Source organism: Mustela lutreola, chromosome X, assembly GCF_030435805.1.
Source record: "Mustela lutreola isolate mMusLut2 chromosome X, mMusLut2.pri, whole genome shotgun sequence".
Classification (NCBI taxonomy): Eukaryota; Metazoa; Chordata; class Mammalia; order Carnivora; family Mustelidae; genus Mustela; species Mustela lutreola.
Window position 1 is genome coordinate 120,231,409 of NC_081308.1, and position 19,818 is coordinate 120,251,226.

General features: G+C 42.0%; 1 protein-coding gene across 6 annotated transcripts in view; it reads right to left on the bottom strand.

The window, feature by feature from the left end:
• MCF2 (MCF.2 cell line derived transforming sequence) overlaps positions 1-19,604 on the bottom strand; it is a 61,763-nt gene extending 42,159 nt beyond the window's left edge. For 4 of the 6 annotated variants that reach the window (XM_059158169.1, XM_059158168.1, XM_059158166.1 and 1 more), the window contains exons 1-7: positions 19,263-19,604; positions 8,201-8,320; positions 7,273-7,389; positions 5,601-5,750; positions 3,511-3,644; positions 3,097-3,211; positions 426-545 (exon numbers count right to left, since the gene is read on the bottom strand). In XM_059158169.1, coding sequence (XP_059014152.1) covers positions 426-545; positions 3,097-3,211; positions 3,511-3,644; positions 5,601-5,750; positions 7,273-7,389; positions 8,201-8,320; positions 19,263-19,313 — 807 coding nt within the window. In that variant the 5' untranslated portion in view covers positions 19,314-19,604. The remainder of the gene's footprint in view (positions 1-425; positions 546-3,096; positions 3,212-3,510; positions 3,645-5,600; positions 5,751-7,272; positions 7,390-8,200; positions 8,321-19,262) is intronic. The other 2 variants (XM_059158170.1, XM_059158172.1) reach the window with 1 other exon arrangement.
• Between the last annotated feature and the right edge of the window lie 214 nt (positions 19,605-19,818).

Here is a 19,818-nt window from a genome sequence, read left to right on the forward strand (position 1 = left end):
AGAGAGAGAGGGAGAAGCAGGCTCCCCACCAAGCAAAGAGCCTGACGCACCACTTGATCCCAGGACCCTGATATCATGACCTGAGTCGAAGGCAGATGCTTAACACACTGAGCCACCCAGGCGCCCCTCAAGTAGCATTGTTGATGGGCATTTTTTCTCTAGCTTCTTCAAAATGATTTACACCTTTGTTCCTAATGACAGGTCTGAAACCATTCATATCATCGTCTCAGAGGCCACCTATGACAAGCACAGGACACATCTGCAGTGTCACATCTGGCTCACCTTGATCAGAAAAGAATATAGAACAGTATTATAAACTAATTATACAGACTACTGCGATGAAAGGTGGCCCATAAGGGCTGATATTACGCAAAACCATCAAAATGTAACTATTAGAATAGTGAACATCTCAGTTGGGATCTTACCTGTGAATTTTCATCTAAGTTTTCCAACTTCTTTATTTTTTGTTTTACTTGACCTATGTTCCCGGTTACATCTGCCAACTCTGCTTGCTGGTTCAACAGAAGTTCAACTTCACTCACAAGCTATAAATAGGAAAAAAAATACAAGTCTTAAAAGCCTACAAGGTATTAAGCATTTTCCCTTAATCCAGTTTTGTAGGAAATGCTAGTAAAAAGGACAGCAACACGGAAAAACGGCATGTGTTATTTTATTCTCAGAAACTGCTATACTCTATTAAAATCTAACCTCCTGGATCTCGGGGTGTGCTCATGAGATAGAAGATATCACTATGTACACAGGCAGATATATGCGGACATGTACCAAAGTGTATGCATGTGTATTTACTTGCATATTATATTCCCAAGCTCTGTGGTCAGTGGTCCTGGGAACAAAGACCCTCCAGTAGTAATGAACACAGCTGGAACCTAGAAAAAGAACCCAGGGCTCCTCAGCCAGATGGATGATTCCAGGACTAAGGCAGAGTACGTATGAAATGAACTTGGAATATCTCTTTATCCCAGAAAGTAAGGAAGGGATGACAATAAAGTCTGGCCATGTCACAAGGACACAGTAGTCAGTCTGAAACACCAAAATCGTGAAGAACAAAGAATGACAAACCATCACAAAACTGGGAAGTCACGAACCCTCAAATCAGATACACAAAGAAACGGGGAGAGGGAGAACCCTGGCCCCCAGCGGCACGTCTGTGGGGACTGGGGAATACGGAGGGCAGAGTGAAATGGGAAAATCAGCATTCTGCAACCATCATAGTAAGGACGGGCAGAAGCAAGAATCATTCATCGATGCTAAACCCACCCAGAACTTTTGATAAGCAGCAAAAAGGTTATATGACCTTACATTTTCTCCCCACCCACTTCTTACTAGTTACAAGCAGAAGGAGAGTCATGATACCGTGGAGAACTTCTACAGCACCCCAACAGGGTGATCGGAGCGCACATCAACAAGGAGGGGCAGGAGGACCCCACTTACCACCGAATGGAAGAACACGTCACTTACATAGTACACGTGCTGGTCACACAAAGATTAATCTAATCGTGAGAAAATGTCAGATAAATGGGAGACGAAGAACATTTTATGTGAAAAAGAACTGTACTCTTCAAAAATGGCGGTGTCATAAAAGACAAAGAAAGGCAATGGAAATCTTCTGGATTAAAGGGGACTAGACATGACAACTTATACAGTACCTGACCCTCTAAGGCTGAATCCTGTACTGGAGGGGGAAGAGATGATAGAAATGACATCATTGAATCAATCATTAAAACTGGAATACCAACAGTAGGTCATGTAAAATACTGCCTCCTTTAAATGTCCGGAATTTGATCATTGGACTGTGGCTATGCAAGAGGATATTCCTATCCTGTATATTCAAGAATATTTCAAGTTTGAGAATATGTAAACTCTTCTGGATGGCTGGAATTTACAAACAAGATTTTTTTGAAGTTAAGCTTCTACCTATAGAACCTTTTTGCAGGTGACCATGAGATACAGATCATGTCAGTGAAATTCAAATCCAAGACCAAGGATTTAAAGAAACAATAGAACTATAGGGCAAGAATTTTCTCTGGGTGGCAAATTAACAAGGAAGTAGAGGCACAATGGGTGTGCTTGGGAAGGAGTTATTTTTTCATGTGTTCGGTTGAGGAGAAAGACCCAAATATCCAGAAGGCCCAAGAGCAACCTGGCCTATTCTTTCCTTAAGGAAGGTTTCATAGAGAGCACCACTTTCCAAAATCTGCTGGCATCACAGGAGGGAAAGGGCTGGAGGCACCTGATCCCGTGTTCAGAACAGATGAAATACCGAGCGAGTGTGAAAGTCGTGTGGGGGAAACAGGCTGACCCCATTCAAGAGAGAAAAGTAGGGAGCTTTCCTCGGACCTCCCGGTAAAGGACTATGAGAGAGACTGCGAGGAGCCTGACCCCATGGGATGCATTTTCCAGAAGCATCCGACAAGAAGGTACTTCTTTGTGACCTTTACCAAAATGTATAATTAGACACAGTTTCACTTCGTGCATTAGGCTTGTCATAGAAATAAATGATTGGAGCTGAAAAATTTTCTGTTATATCATGTTAAATATGGTCAGTATAGGTATATGGTATTAAAAAAAAATCAAGAAGGAAGTAGGTATTATTTCCTTGGAAAGCTGAAAGGAAATTTCAGGCTGAAAGCATTTTATATGTAAAATAAATTACAATAATAAACATCAGGGTGAACAGCAACTTAGTCCTGTCTTACATGTTAGAACTCACGTGCTTGCTCATAGGACATTAGTAAGCAAGAAAGACAACTCGGAGAGGCGGGTGGGGGATGGGAGTCACTGGGGGATGGGCAACAAGGAGAGCACGCGATGGAATGAGCCCTGGGCATCATAGGCAAGTGACAAATCACTAAATTCTACCCTGAAACTAATAATATGCTATATGTTAATTAAACTGAATTTAAATAATTTTTTTTTAAAAGAAAGACATCCTGGCAGGGTTCACTCACATCTGCCCCCTCTTCATCTCTCTCTGGGTATAAAGGGGCATCATGTGAGATTATATTTCTGATGATCAAGGAGTGAGAATCTCTGGCATATCGGAAAAAAAATGTGGAAAGGAGTGTTTTTACTGACCTCTTGAAAATCCTGCTCGAACTTCCATAGTTGCAAATACTGCTGCATTTTTAGTTGGTGTTTCTCCCAAAATCCATCAAAAGCGATCTCCATATCATGTACTTGAGTCAGCAACCTTAATAAAGCGAAGTCATTAGAAGCCCTTCTCGTCTTGTAGGTATGTACATAAGCCCGGTCTGGACATTAAAAATCAGAGGCAAAGTCAGAGGCCGTGACACTCGGTCCACGAAGAGACCATCGATGTCCACAGAACCTCTTGTACAAGCCAACTATTCTCTGGGAGACAACCAGGGAAGGTGTTCTGATTCCCAGAGGTCCAGGAATATTTTCATGCCTAACAGATGGCAGCGAAATGCAGAATTCCCTTTCAGAGGGATAAAATAAGAAACTCCAAACCAAAAGGAGAGTACTCACTTGTTAACAGTCTGCCAGTCCCCATTCACGTGGTGACGGTGTTCGAGCCTTGAACCGACAGGGTCTTCGGCGCTGGGCACTTCCAGACTTGTGAGGAGGATTTTCCCCTCTTTGGTTACTGCTGTAATATCGTTCTGTAAAAAGGCACAGTAGGATGTAGTAGCCTAATCGGAATGACCTAAAGAGAAGGAAGCATACACCTACAGCACGCAGAAGACAAACGGCCGTTCTAGAACTGCCTCTACTGAGGACATCAGTGCCATGGAATTCAAAACCCATGAGGATCTCCAAGAAGCCTCTGGCTGCTGAGACGGAAGCTGCAATCACTGTTTCTACAAGATCTTTACGGGCGGAAGTACTTCGTGCTCCACTTGTCGCTTCCTTCTCTTACTGGTAGAAATCTCTAGTTTATTCTGTTCTACAAATATTTTCAATGTGCTCCAACAAAGCAGGAATAGCGCGGTACACTCCAGTGGAGTCCAGGGCCTTTCCTACTAATCCGTAATCATGACCAAGTGCTGACCGCCCTAAGTAGGACATTACTGCACGTTTGGGTTAATTAATTCATCATGAAGCATATGCTTCTTTTTTTGTAAAGATTTTATTTATTTGTTTGACAAAGAGAGAGATCACAAGTAGGCAGAGAGGCAGGCAGAGAAAGAGGGGGAAGCAGGCTCCCCACTGAGCAGAGAGCCCAATGTCGGGCTTGATCCCAGGACCCTGAGATCATGACCTGAGCCAAAGGCAGAGGCCTTAACCTACTGAGCCACCCAGGCGCCCCACATATGCTTCTTTCTATACAGAAGGTCTTAACCTTGGTGGGTAGATTTTTCAGGCATCTAAGAGTGATCTGTGACCTCCTTCAGGAGATCCAAGGGTCCTCTGAAACATTAAGCAAAAAATCCAGGCATACGTGTGTTTGTCTGGGAACAGGTTTTGTGACACCAGCCGCCACAAGTGAGAACACAGGAAGCGCACATGTTTACGAAGCACCAGCTACGTGCCGAGCTGTCGTGCACACACCACATACTCCATTTCGTCCTCACAGCGACCCTACAACGTGCATAAGCTTCATCAGCACCAGCCTCGTTGTGCTCGTAAGTTAACTCCACCTCGGAGAGAGGAGAAGCCAATTCTCTGATCACGCAACTCAGGAGGGACAGAGCTACCTTTCCTTGAACAGTTTTACGTTTAGACTACGATTCAAAATTTCAGTTTCTCTCCTCTTCTTAATTTAAAAATGTCACCTCAAAAAAAAATTAAAAATTAAATAAAAATATCACCTCGACACAGAGCATCTACCTGAGAGGGCCCCCCCAGCAAGCCTACTGTCATAGGAAGGATGTGAATTATTGCGTAGGTGCTTCTTTAGATCAATCGTTTTTTTTTCGTCTTCAGATCATTCTTCAACTTTCTGGGGAAGGTGAATCTCAGAGCACTTGGTGATTGTCTGAATGGTGACTCGGAATCCTTCAAAAGCCAACACTCCAGACAGCTGCGCAGGAGGGCAAAATAAGCTTGCCATCTAAGGTCTATAGCACGAAACATCAAGAACTAGGACTCTGGGGGCTCCTGTTATCAAAGCACGCAGCTCTTGGTTTCGGGGTCATCGGTTCAAGCCCCACACTGGGCATGGAGCCTGCTTAAAAAAACAAACTAACTAGTACTCTATGGAAAAGCAAGCTTGTAACCAATTTGGTGATGTTTGCCTTGGTCATAGGTCTCCTGCCTCCTCCTCCGCTTCTCCTTCTCCATTTCACGTTGCTCCTGTGGTAGATACTGAACTAGAACACCTGTCTGCCTTCTGATTCGCCAGCTTGCCAGATGAGAGGGCCTTTTGATGAGACAAAGAATACACGATAACGAAGATGATCCTAGGTTTCTATTTCTGGGGCACTTAAAAACCATCCTATGAACAAATAAAGCACTTCACAGGAGAAGGCACCATTTGCAAAGGGGACCGTTGCATTCAACATACCCAGGACATTCTCCCTACCCACCAATCAGCATGAAATAGACAGGCACTGAACACCTCTCTAGGAAAAGAAAGACCACGGAGAACGTTCATTTGTTGACTCTACCAGACATACCTTTAACATGTGATACCTTTCAGCACGAACTGCAAGGATTTCTTCTATTGAAGGAATGTCATCTGGTAGTTCTGTCTCTGCCAGTTCAGTTCCAAAGGACTGTAACATCTGAGCCATTTCTTTCACTGTGAGAGCAAAATTTTCTATAGCCTGCAAAGAGCCAATGAACCTTTAATTCCATGGAAACGGCCATGGACCAGTAACTGTATTTACTTTTATTTAGCTCTGACAATGCACATATATGATGACCTCTCCTCTGCTAAGAAAAGGTGACGTTGCCCTTGGCAATCAAATCCAATTTTGCATCTGAGCCTCTATGAAACTAATGCAAGGTGAAGAGTTTTCTCGAATGCCTTTTATCCAAACATCTGTACTTATTTCTTGAACATCATCGAAAACAAATTTCTTTTTTTAAGTTTCTTTTTTCTAGTCATCTCTACACCCAACGTGGGGCTCAAACTCATGACCCTGAGATTATGACCCTCAAACTCCTCCAACTGAACCAGCGAGGCATCACTGAAAATATCTTAAAGATGCCATGTACTGAGAAATTTGTTTTCTGCCTTGGTTTAGGCCTATCCTATTAAACTCTGCAAGTGTAAAACGGCTTTCTATGAACTCTACTTCTGAGAGATGAGAACATCAAAGCCACTTGATGTTCTTTATTATAACTTATGAGCAAGCATTAGCATTCCAAACACAGCAATGGACAAAGGTGATGGGGGAACAAACTGGTCACGACAATTCATTCAGGCAGAAGACTTGAAACTGTGATCCCAAAGGCCCTGTTGCCCTAAAATGTCAAGGAAGGTTGTATGGTTGATTGTTTCCAAAATCAATTACTCAGGAAAAAAAGGGGGGGCAGCATGTAGAGACCATATAAAGGTTATGTTTCCCACGCAGCTCAAGGTAATCTGCTCTTTCATTTAAAGTGTCATGGGTTATTAAAGGCTAGACACCACTAATTTTGACAATACACTTTTCATATGAGTGAACAGAACTGCTGAATGACAAATAAAGATGAACATAGAATCCTGATTTAATTCAATATCACTTCCTTCAGAAGGGTTCCCTAATCTCGGGGATGTGGAGTAAAGAGCCTTACGCTATAAACTCACACCTTGAGGCACGGGGCCCTTGCTTATTTGTAAATCTCTCGGACAGAAGGCATCTCTGCTATCATTCTAACAGCCTCAGAAGCATCACTCGAACGAGAGGAATACTACTACTCACACTTCTTGAGGGCTGCTTCTCTCATTTGATCTTCCCAGTAGCCCTAGGAGCTAAAGTACTATTATTCCCACTTTATAGTTAGGAAAACCGAGACACAGCGGGTATATAACTCGTGCCAGGTTATATAGCTAAAACTCAGCAGTGCTAAAATTTGAACCCAAACCCTTTGTTTCTTCAAGTTACTACAAGGCCACCAGGAGGGGGTGGGCGGAGCATGATCGCCTTACTCCCTAGGCCCCTCCTTCAATGGCCATCCTCAGTGACTCTGCAGCATTCCTAAATATTTCCTCTGAAAGAAAATCGAGATGTTGAATTATATGTTTTTCAAAAATAGGCGCCCCAGATACCTGTTTTTCCCAAAGAGGAAAAAAAATTCTCGAACTAGATTTAAAGGTGAATACGAACTATAGGCTCTACAGTAAGGGCGAAGACAACATACATTTCTGAAGATGATCCATTCACTGTGGCAGTACTGCAAGGTGCCGCCTAACTCAGGGGTTAACTGCTTGTCATCAATGTATGTCAGCAAATCACTAACTGAGCTCAGCATAACCACCTATATAAATAAGCAAGAAAGATACCGTTAACTGCCCTTCGTGGCATCCCTCCATTCAACTGTACAATGAACTTCAGCATTCATCAGCACAAAGTTATCTTATATAAATGGTTCTAACAGTCCTCTCCTGTACCCCCCCCACACATGTACGCACTACCTTCTTTAGGTAGTAACCATTTTAATTTACGAAACATTTCTCTGTAAAGCAAAACTGATCTCCATAGAAACCCAAATACCTAATTCTCCTTGATCTAATATTTTGTACTGTTAATGGCCAACCTTCTGAAAGAATGTTACGCCTACACCAAAGTAAAAGGGCTTCAATGCGGTAAGTTAGAACTTAGGAGGAGGGACTGGTCTTTGCAAAAGTATCACAATTTATGAGGGCTCTATTCCTTACCCTGAAAACGTATAAAAATAGCTTTAAAAAAAAAGATCATGGTATTATGAACTAGCTCAGGATGTAAGTTCATGGGAGTCAAATACATAAAATACACACGCAATTTTTTTTCTAAAAATAAAATGTCCTGATTTTATACACACGCACGCATACATACACACACACACATATATAACATATGTGACAAAGATATTTTTCAAAAGGAATTGCTCATTATAAACTGATTAGACTATTCCTTTATTTTAACAACAAAAGCAAGACTTTTAGGCATTTCAAATTTATAGTTTGGGAAGACAAATTCTATCTTTCTCTTCTAAATGCTTTGTGAGCACAGGTAAAACATCAACAGCATGGTACAAATTCTTTATGAGAATTAAAGAGAGAAAAAACATTTAAATAAAGTACTCTTACTGGTAATTTGAGCATGAAGTCTTCCTGGCTAAATCGAAATCCAATGTCTGTGAAAGTTCGTTGAAGAAAACTGGTAGGACGCAGAACCAAAACCAAGTGCAAGTTCCCAGGAAAAGAAACCTGCAGAAAGAAAAAACTGTCAAAACATCCACTCAAGTGAGCACGTAGAAGAAAATATGTAATGAAAGGAACTGACTTTGAAAGTAATAAAGGCCACTAAAAGGACAAAACTTTAAAAATGGATATTGATACAATCTAAAAACATGGAAATGGAAATAAAACTAGTGTAAGGTCATCAGATCAGACCCTCGCAACATCCACAGCCTGGAATTTTCTCACACTACAGTAAATCCCAAGTTACAGAGAATTCTACTCTTGAACTTCATTTTATTTTTTTTTTAAGATTTTATTTATTTATTTGACAGAGACACAGTGAGAGAGGGAACACAAGGAGAGAGAGTGGGAGAGGGAGAAACAGGCTCCCTGCTGGGCAGGAAGCCCGAAGCAGGGCTCGATCCCAGATCTGAGCTGAAAGCAGAGGCTTAAACCACTGAGCCTCCCAGGCGCCCCTTGAACTTCATTTTAAAGTTAGTCATTTGCACTTGAATTGCATTTATTCTCTGGGAAACAGAATTGAAAGGCAGGATCCTGGGATAACCCTGCAAACCAAAAGGAGCTTCAATACTGTGTACCTGCACTAAAAAAAAAAAAAAAAAAAGGAAGCAACTTGTGCTGTGGAATCTTATTTCTAGTTTCACCCAAGCAACACTCACTGAGTATCATCTCCATGTCCACTCCCTGAAGTTAAGTGCATGATTGTCACGCACCATTAGCATTCAGTGCGCCCAAATTAATAAGATGTAGTCCCCACCCAGCTTGCAAGAAAATGACAGTCTACCAGTGCATACATCAATAACTGTCACTCTATAACCCAAGTTAGTAAGTGAGATGAAGGAAATATAGAATACTATGCAACAGGAAGTGATAGTACAGGGCATCCTAGACCTAGGAAGGTCAAAACAATCTCTCTGAAGCATAAAAAGGAATTAATTGGGTCAGAATGTCATTCTGGAGCACTAATGTTTCTAGAATACTAAGATGCAATAGGCGGCCAAGACATAATTACTACAAGACCAGGAGGGCACTATGTAAAATTAGTGAGATTTAAAATAGTATGGTCCAATATTCATATGGGCCAATATTCATATTCAATATACATCAAATGCCTACTAGGTCAAGTAACTTGTAACTTTATCATAGTACCTCTTGGAAATAATCCTGAGAAGTAGGTCCCAGTCAAGAAAGGTGGAGGAAAATGATGCCAGGGAGTGTGGCAATGGGAAGTGGTTCTAGAAAGATGGACAGGAGCCAGATTAGGAGAGACCTTGGGTTCTTCCCTGGAGGCAAGGGAAGACTCTAAGAGGTTTTAGGCAACAGAGCTATATAGTCAGATCTGCATTTTGGAAGGATCGCTCTGGCTTTAGGAAAGGACAGGACTTGGACAAGAGTGGAAACAGCCTGATGAGCTAGGGGGCCGGCCCAGTAATGCAGATCAGGGCTGATGAGTTTCTGAAACGCAGGAACAGCTGCAGTAATTAGTGGAGGATTTAGGAGGTACAATATGTAAGACACGATGACAGACTGTGTCTGATACGAGAGACTGCACCAGTCAATAACCAATCGCTCGAGTAATGGGGTGCATGACAAGACCCTTGCTGATATGGGGAACACAGGAGAAGCAAGGGTTTTTTTTTTAAACTTTAAAAAAAAAATTTTTTTTAAAGTAATCTCTACACCCAACACAGGGCTCAAACCCATGACCGTGAGATCAACAGTCACGTGCTCTTCCAACTGAACCAGCCTGGCGCTCCAGAAGAAGTGGGTTTTAAGAAGGGGGACAAGAGACTGATTCCCCAATCCTGCACACATGGGGCTGGAAGGGTCAGCAGGACATCCAGGCGATGGCCATCACAGAGACATGTGGACAAGTCCAGAGGGAAAGAAGTCTGGACTGGAAATGTTGAGTCATCGGCCCCCAAACAATGGATTAAAGCAGAACAGGGACAAACATGACAAAAATGCTTAAAATGAGCCATCGTTCAGGCAGGCTGGAATATTCATAATGGAACAGAACTATGAAACAAACATTAGTAAGCTACAAAGTGGAGACGGGGGTTACATAAGAACTCTGCACTTCCTGTGCTTGATTTGCTGTGACCCTAAACCTGCTTTAGAAACGAAAGTCTAGTAACAAAAAGAGTAACTTTCACTGAGGTGTAAGACCTAGACTTTCGGGAAAGACACATTTAAAACTGGAGATTTGGGGGGAGCGCCTGGGTGGCTCAGTTAGTTAAGCCTCGGACTCTTGATTTCAGCTCAGGGTATGATCTCAGGGTCTTTGGACTGAGCCCCACGGTCGGCTCCATGCTCAGCAGGGAGTCTGCTTCTCTCCTTCTCCCTCTCTCTCTGCCCCTCCTCCCACTCTCTCTCTAAAATAAATATATAAATCTTTTTTTAAAAAAAACTAGGGATTTTTTTTTCCCTCTCATAAACAAGAGGGGGGGCACCCAGGTGACTCAGTAGGATAAGCATCTGACTCTTAATTTTGGCTCCGGTCATGATCTCAGAGTCCTGGGATCCAGCCCGAAATCGGGCTCTATAGAGTCTACTTGGGATTCTCTCTACTTCTTCCTCTGCCCCTCTAACTTGTGTGCTCGCTCTCTCTCTCTCTATTTCTCTGTCTCTCTCTCTCTCGATCTCAAATAAAACCTTTAAAAAATTTTTTTTAATTTTCAATTTCAAGGGCGCCTGGCTGGCTCAGTCGATAGAGCATGGGACTCTTTATCTCCGGGCTGTGAGTTCAAGCCCCATGATCGGTATAGAGATTACTTAAAAATAAAATATTTCGGGCACCTGGGTGGCTCAGTGGGTTAAAGTCTCTGCCTTCAGCTCAGGTCATGATCCCAGAGTCCTGGGATCGAGCCCTGCACTGGGCTCTCTGTTCAGCAGGGAATCTGCTTCTCCCTCTGCCTGCTGCTCCCCCCACTTATGTGCTCTAGCGCTCTCGCTCGCTCGCTCTCTCTCCCTGACAAATAAATAAATAAAATCTTTAAAAAAAAAAAAAAAAAAAACCAACCTGTTGTTTATAAGCCAGGCACGATATTCTGTTGTCACAGTCCAAACACAGTCTCTTCCTAGTGTTAATACGGGTTCCAAATGAGAACTGCTCTCTTTCTTCAAGACCTCGCCCTCCCAACACACCCTGATTAATAGTGGATTAAGAGCTGATGTCAGGAGGACCCAAGCCCTGCCCTGGGTTCTTCAAACTAGTGTTGCCGGACAAAAGCTTGGAGGGTGCAGTTCAAGACCCACTTGTGGCCACGAGCCCTGCGGCTGGAGGAGGCTTATGTCAAAGAACAGAGCTAACGTGAGAGAGAACTGGAAGGAGACAGAGTCCCAGAAGGATGTGTAGTCTACCCTACAGCATGTACATGATGTGCATTTTACTTTATGCTAAACAGGGTACATACTTCCTACAGTTACTGTAGGAATTAAAATAAATAATGAATATAAAGGCATTCTATAAACCCTAAAATAAAATACTCAAATAATGAATCATGGCACACTACATCCAAAACCAATAAAGTACTTTAGGGTGACTAACATAACCTAATAAAAAAATAAAGAGATCGTTTTTAAATTTTACCAAGGATTCTTGGACCTAAAGGCAAGTGGGTTTAGGTAGAAAACTTGTGGGTTATCGATAAAGGCTTGCTGAGGGGGAGGCTGGCAGAAACTTGTGAGAACTCTGGACCTATTTTTAGACTGACAGCGGAGTCTGCTTCTACCCCATTCTCTTTAGGAGTGAAGCCTTTCCTTCTTTTTTTTTTAAGATTTTATTTATTTTTTATTTGACAGAGATCACAAGTAGGCAAAGAGAGAGAGGAGGAAGCAGGCTCCCCACTGAGCAGAGCGCCCGGTATGGGGCTCGATCCCAGGACCCCGGGATCATGACCTGAGCCGAAGGCAGAGGCTTTAACCCACTGAGCCACCCAGGTGCCCCAAAGCCTTTCCTTCTTCTTCAAATAGACACATTCCCAGAATCATTATTATACTTACCAGGCTTGACCCAGCTTGCCTTTTTACTTTTTTTCCTCTTAAATGAAATTGAAAGCACCCTACCTTTGCCAGCACTTCAAGCAAAATCTGCTTTATTCTGTCCTGGACTCTAGGTGGACCTGGTCTCATCATCCTTGTCTCTCTGACTTTTTCCTTAATGTCATACTCTCTGGTCTCACATAGGAAATCTCTAGATGCAAGGCCCTCGGGCTAAGCGAATGAAAGCCTGGAATACTGGCCCACCTCCCAAGCCGTCAGGGGCTGCAGAGTGAAAATCAGGATGAGGACACTATTAGAAACACAGAAGGCGGGACGCCTGGGTGGCTCAGTTGGTTAAGCGGCTGCCTTCGGCTCAGGTCATGATCCCAGCGTCCTGGGATCGAGTCCCACATCGGGCTCCTTGCTTGGCGGGGAGCCTGCTTCTCCCTCTGCCTCTGCCTGCCACTCTGTCTGCCTGTGCTTGCTTTCGCTTCTCTCTCTATGACAAATAAATAAATAAAATCTTTAAAAAAAAGAAAGAAAGAAACACAGAAGGCCACGTGGCAGCTCTCTGGCTGAGGTAAGGCCCCGGTCTTCAGCCTGCCATTCCTGGGAGAGCAAGGCTGTCCCGCAGCTAGGTCCAAGGACAAGGAATTACACAGGAAGACAACAAAGCTGAGAGGAGAGAAAACTAGAACCAGTGCCCGCAGAATCCATAGCAAAACAAGTACAGGCAGGGTTTGGGGATATCCGTCTGCTGATAAATCAGGGATTTTATGTTAGCTAAATTTTTTTCATATTTCATTTTATTTACTGTTTATAAGTTTTATTTATTCATCTATTTCAAGTCATCTCTTACACCCAACATGGGACTCAAATTGACGACCCTGATATCAAGAGTAACACACTCTTCTGACTGAGCCAGACACAAACCCCTGTTAGCTATTTATTAAATCACTTATTGCCTATAGGGCGCCTGGGTGGCTCAGTTAAGCGTCTGCCTTCAGCTCAGGTCATGATCTTAGGGTCCTGGGATCGAGCCCAGGCTTGATCACTTCAGGCTCCACGCTCAACAGGGAATCTCTTCTCCCTCTCCCTTGGTGCTCTCTCTCTGTCGCCCTCAAATCAATTAATAAAATCTTAAAAAAAAAAAAATCAGTTACTCCCTGTATTTGAAAAAGTGGTTTATCCCAAACACTGACACCTGTAAAAAAAAAAAAAAAAAAATCCTCTAAAGATAATTCTATATTCTAATTAAATCATTCTTAAGTAAAACTTCCTGATTATTTTATCATACATTCTCCTTCCTTAATTCCTTCAAAATGCTTAGTGATTTGCTCGTCACAAAAAGCCCACAAAATTAGCATTTTTAAAGAAAATGCATTATCAAGGAGAACTTCAGCTAGTGCTTGTATAATTACATTTACAATGTTTTTCATTATACGGTAATTTTAGAATCTTTATTTTGCTACCATGTGGATCCTCCTAGAACACATGGGCTTTGTTAAACTAATAGCTATTCTCAAATTTAATAGCCATTTGGAGCAATAAATACCTTGTAGGCCAGAGCTTTATAACCACCAAACAGCTGGGTGGCCCTCAAACAATCCCATCTGATTGGTCAGTCATGTTTTTTCAGAAAATGAAATCCTACAATTCAAACCCTGTATTTCCATCCCTCGCGCCCATCAGATTCCGCATGCAAACCAGACGTACTGGATTTTTTGATCCCCGTTCCTGTTTACTTATCCTGAACCTAAACAGGTGCTTGCCACACTGTGTAGTTAGAGCAAATCCATAACCTCACATGAACGACTACTTTCCTTAGCTTTTTTTAGCAAAAAAAAAAAAAAAAAAAGTGTGTGTGTGTGTGTGTATACATACAGCACACGGAATACAGAAAATGATCCTATGTGGTGTTATACGGTGACAGATGGGAGCTATGCTTGTGGGAAGCACAGCATAGCCCAAAGAAGTGTCCAATCGCTATGCTGTGCATCTGAAACTAACATAATACTGTGTGTCAACTAGACTCAAATACAAAATTTTGTAAAGTTGTTTTTTCAAGGGACGCCTGGGTGGCTCAGTCAGTGAAGTGTTTGCCTTCGGCTCAGGTCTCGATCCCAGATCGAGCCCCATATCCGAGCCCCACATCCGAGCTCCCTGCTCAGCAAGAAAACCTGATTCTCCCTCTGTCTGCTGCTCTCCCTACTTGTGCTCTCTGACAAATAAGTAAAATCTTTTTTTAAAAAGTTGTGTTTTTTATGATTTTACTTTTAAATAATCTCTATATCCACCATGGGGTCCAGACTCACAACTCTTGAGATCGAGAGTCCGATGCTCTTCCAACTGAGCCAGCCAGGTGCCCCAAATACAGAATTTTTCAAATACACACATTCATTTATACTCAGGACCTCTCAAGGCCTTATGGTAGGAGAGAGGAGACTGGCTGGGTAACCATGGGTAAGAATATAGCTTTCTACTGAAAGCACTATTATAAGAATTATGATCATCATGAGTATTATTATGACATTGCGCTAAGTACTTTCCATACATTAGGTTCTATTTTTATCCTCGTTTCACAACTGGAGAAATTGACGGTGGTAGGCAAGATAATGAGTCCCCAAAGATGTCCACATCTTAATCCTTGAAAATTATAAATGTTATTTTATAAGGCAAAAGGGACTTTGTAAATATGATTAAGTTAAGGATCTTGAGATGGGGAGATAATTCTGGATTATTGGGGTGGAACAATGTAATCACGAGGATCCTTATTAAACAGAGAGGGAGGGGCACCTGGGTGGCTCAGTGGGTTAAGCCACTGCCTTCGGCTCAGGTCATGATCTCCAGGTCTGCTCGGCAGGGAGCCTGCTTCCCTCTCTCTCTTCCCTCTCTCTCTCTGCCTGCCTCTCAGTCTACTTGTGATTTTTCTCTGTCAAATAAATAAATAAAATCTTTAAAAAAAAAAACAGAGAGGGAGGCAGGAGAGTCAGAGGAGTTGTGACACTAGAAGCAGAGGTCCATGATACAAGGTCATGAGCCAAGGAATATGGGCAGCCTCTAGAACCTGGAAAAGTCAAGAAAATGGATTCTCTTCTAGAACTTCCAGAAGGAATACTGCCCTGCTAATAACACACCTTTCTTCTTAGCCCAGTGAGACTTATTTTGGAATTCTGATCCCAGAACTGTTAATAGAACACATCTGTGTTGTTTTGAGTTTGTGGTTTGTAGTTGTTACAGCAGCTGTTGGGCGCTAATACACTGAGAACTTCTAGTTTGGAAGTAGCAGAATGAAGAACCCAGGTTCTCCTGACTGCAGAGCCAGACTCTTAAACAGGCTATGGCTGGAAAACAAAAAGAACATGCATTTTTTTCATTTTAGCTCTCCTTCCTCTGGAGAAACTCCTAATGGATAGAAAAGGGAGCAACAGGAAGAATTTGGAGAAGCATGGCAAAGATTGTACAAGGATCAGTTTCAAGGCTGAGAGTCTAAACCTGAAACCTACAGCAAAGGTGACAAACCTGAATGCCTACCATGTGTTAGGGGGACAATGTAAACATGTGAAGTAGGCAGGTTTAATTGAAAGACAGCCTGAATGAGGAAGCAAATGACAACTCACACTCTCCCTAGATGATGAGGAGTAATAGGAAATGGTGGGGATTCTGGTGAACTGAAAAGCATCGGGTGCTGGGAGAGGGATGGCACTCACTAGTCAGTTTTAGCTGAATGTAAGACAGAAAGGTGGGCTTTGCCAAGTCACTGATTTCTCAAAATAAGCCAGAAATCCAGATTTGCGTGAAACTTGAGGATTTTTAAAGATGGGAAACAAGTTCAAAATTTGCTGAAACAAACTAGACACATCTTAGTGTTTCGACACATCTGTCTAAACAAAACACATCTTTGGACTACCAGTTTGCATAATGTTTCATGTATCTGAATGCAGGCCAGTATCCATACTATATAGTCTTCTGTGATCGCTGGCTAGGAGAATCTTGAGGGGACAGATCGCTGGAGAAATTTTAACCCGAACGGCCACAGGGACTTAAGATCAGGTTGCATGTATTCGAGTGTGAACATACACATAGGTATAGAAAGTCCTTTTTTTCTATATGCAGATATTTGTCTAAAGGTTTCGAGAAAATCCACTTTAAAACTAGCATTTAAATGAACCACCTGCCACCTATCATAAGGCGTTTCCAACGTACTTATACGACAGCGAAGATCACTCAAGACCACCGAGCTTTTCCATTTCTGTTTGGGGATACTATATTTCTAAATTCTTTGCTGTGCTGCTTTAAGAATCTCTAATCTGTATGGTTATATAAACATGAAAAAGCACAATTTCTATTTTTTCCACAATCAAACCCTACATTTTACAACTATAAATCGTTTTTGAGAGCCTGTCGAAAAAGTAAGGGGATGTGGGCAAAGGTCAGCCTTAATTTGTTTGTATTTTTATAAAAAGAAAAAGAAAGACGGCATAAGAGAGGAAACAGCATTGCTTTTTAAAAGCTTCTTGCAGGCTTTTTTTTTTTTTTTTTTTTTTTGGAGTGTCAACATGTGACTGCTTAAAGGCACCTCAGTAAGATGAACACGCTAACCACCTTCAACAGGACTTGGAGCCATTTCTCTAGTCACTGCACAGGGCCACTCCCCAGCCTGCCCCAGCACTCCCCAGCCATCCCCCAGCCTGCCCCAGCCCTCTGCGACAGCTCTTACTGGTTCTTCAAGTTAATGGGCACAGAATTAACCAGCTCTTTCCTTTCCCACCTAGAGATGATTTACTCCCTTCTCAAGCCTACCCTCAAATTCTCTCGTTACATGGCCCTTACAGCAGTCAGAACGCCAGTAACAACAAAAGGCATAAACCTGATGCATCGTTTCAGTACAAGAGTCTGGAAATTAACCTAATTTAAATCCTTTGTGCGGCATCTAAGAGAGGCGGTTCATACACCTTATACGCACTTGTCAGTTACTCTAGGTATTTCTATGAAAATGTTTTCTCATTTTCTACCTCAGGGCAGAACAGTCCTGGGAGATATTCCTTCCTAGAGGTTTTGCCCTTCTTGTCTGTTCTCTTCCCCTCCCTCTCAATGGCCACAGTCATCGTGATTTCCACTGAGTGACCCGTTTAATCCTCTCTTTGGACTTTAGATCCACTGTCCCATCCTTTCAGGTGAAACCTATTCATAGCCTCCAAAATCAGCCCAGCTCCAGAGATCCCACAAGGTCAAACCATGGTGTCATCAGCAAGTTTCAAATTTTTCACTCTGGTCACGCCCACACATGTAAACAGAGCCAATGTATCTTCTACTATAGTTCTAGGTCTTGAACTTAATCCAATAAATTTCATTTCAAGATATGTATTCCTAGGGGCCACTTAAAGTAATTCATTGCAGAGAAAAATGGAGGACAGAAACAATGTAAAAGAAACATATGCTCTTGCTTGAGGTCCAAACGAATGTCACCTGCGTAATAGTCCAGTATGAACACATCCTACCTTCTCTAACTAGACTCAGCGCCTTTTCACCTCAGTAGCCATGCATGGTTTCCTTGGTAACCTGTATCTTGTGTAGCACAGCAGCAGACTAGATAGGTCTATTCAGTTAGAACTCGTGTGCTGTATTTACATGTGTGCATATTAACATATGTGCATACAGACAGAACTAAGTTTGGCACTGAGAAAACATCTATGTATATAAAGGAATTAGGAACTTCCAGAAAGTTTAAGTCAGTTTCTTTTGATAACAAAAGTACCAATGTCAGTTGCACCCAATACCGCTAAGCACATACACAGGCATTTCCTGTGCACTAGAAATTGTCTGTCTAAAGTCTGAAACTATTTACTCCCAAGTACAAAATCATGCGTAGAGCTGAAGATACAATTTTGTCAATAGAAAAAGATTCACATCTTCAACTGCAATTTTTAAAATATCATTCTGTCCTAAAAGCTTTTTAATCATTCACTTACCCAGTGATATTAACTCTCATCCAGCAAAAATAAAACTCATACTGGTTTAGTTGCCTTATCTTACTTTTGATTCCAAATGTCATTTTTTTTCCTAAGGCTGATTTTTACTTTGTTTTTGTATGTTGCCTCGGTTTTTTTTAAATGAGCAAGTGTTATATTTTAAATGGTAACATCAATAATGTTAAGTTTTCAAAGAAAAAGAGTGGCATTTAAAAGATGACCAGTTATTAAGTTAGCCAATGTTCTTTCACATTTCCCAAAAATACATCTAAATATCACTTTAGAAATTTGCTGGGAATTTAGCATACAAGTGAACCAACGAAGGGAAAAAAAAATAATTACAAAAGAGTTTGAAACCTCTCTGAAAGAAGAGGTTTCTAAATCCTAATCTACAACAAAAAGCAAGTCACTTTTTTTCCCTTAAAAAAAAAAAAAAAAGTTGTCAACAGGCTAGAATCCTGCATCTTTAAAGTTGGAATCTGGAGAACAGATGAAATCTGAAATATCTCAAATCATTAGACTTAAAATTTTTCACTTGAACGGTAAGTAATACCCATGAATGCCTTTTCAGATGCTGATGAAGTCGGCTCCAGACCTGTCCATGAAAACATCCTCGCCTTGACCACAGTGAAAGAGAGATGAATCCTTTTGTTAGCTATTATTTTAACTAGCGATTTAAAGCTAGTCTGCCCAACGATTCAAAACTGTTCATATGGTCTGACACAAATAACCTCACTAATGAGGCTTCTTCACCAACTGAATCACATTCAGGTTTCTGAAATCACGTTCAACCTCCTGGACTCCCTCACATTTCCCTGTCAATATCACAGTAATCACATCAAGGCAATTCATGCAAATACACATCTCCATTCTCTCCATCTGTCCTTAAAAGCCCCATTCAGCCTCAGTCTGTGCTATAGCACCATGCTGCAGCATCCCTGCACTTGAACTTGGGAATACAGGCTTTCCAGGACTGCAGGCAGAGCCCTTACCGCATTCCTTCTGAACCTCATCTTGCCTCTCGGGGGAGTTGCTTCTGCCATCTCGCCTATACACAAGAACACTCTTCTTTTCCAATTGTCAATGCAACATTGATGAAATATGAGCTGCTTCTGGGGTAGTGTTTAAAAGCGGCAGCCAAAAATCTCTGTCACACAAAGCTACCGTGGCTGCTTCCATTACCGTGGTGGCGGTGGCGGCTCGCAGAAACCCCACTACCCCTGATAAGTCAGCTGACAGAGCCTTCCCGGCTGCTCATTGTAATTCACAGGGGACACATTCCCCCAATTACTTAGCCAGATTGAGCCTCATGGATTAGCTCGGGAGGATCAGGCATGTCCTAAGAGTGGAGGAAGGAAAAAAAAAAAAAAAACCACACTCTCCTCCTAGGGGCTTGCTGGGACTGGCTTTCTCCTCTGCGCAGTTTGCTTTTTAAGGTGGAATGCTAAGAATCTTTGTGAAGGTAGTATTAACTGATATCGCTATTCCTGTCCTACAATACCCGGCCCTATAACTTAAAATACACTTCAGGATTTGGGTTTTTTTAAT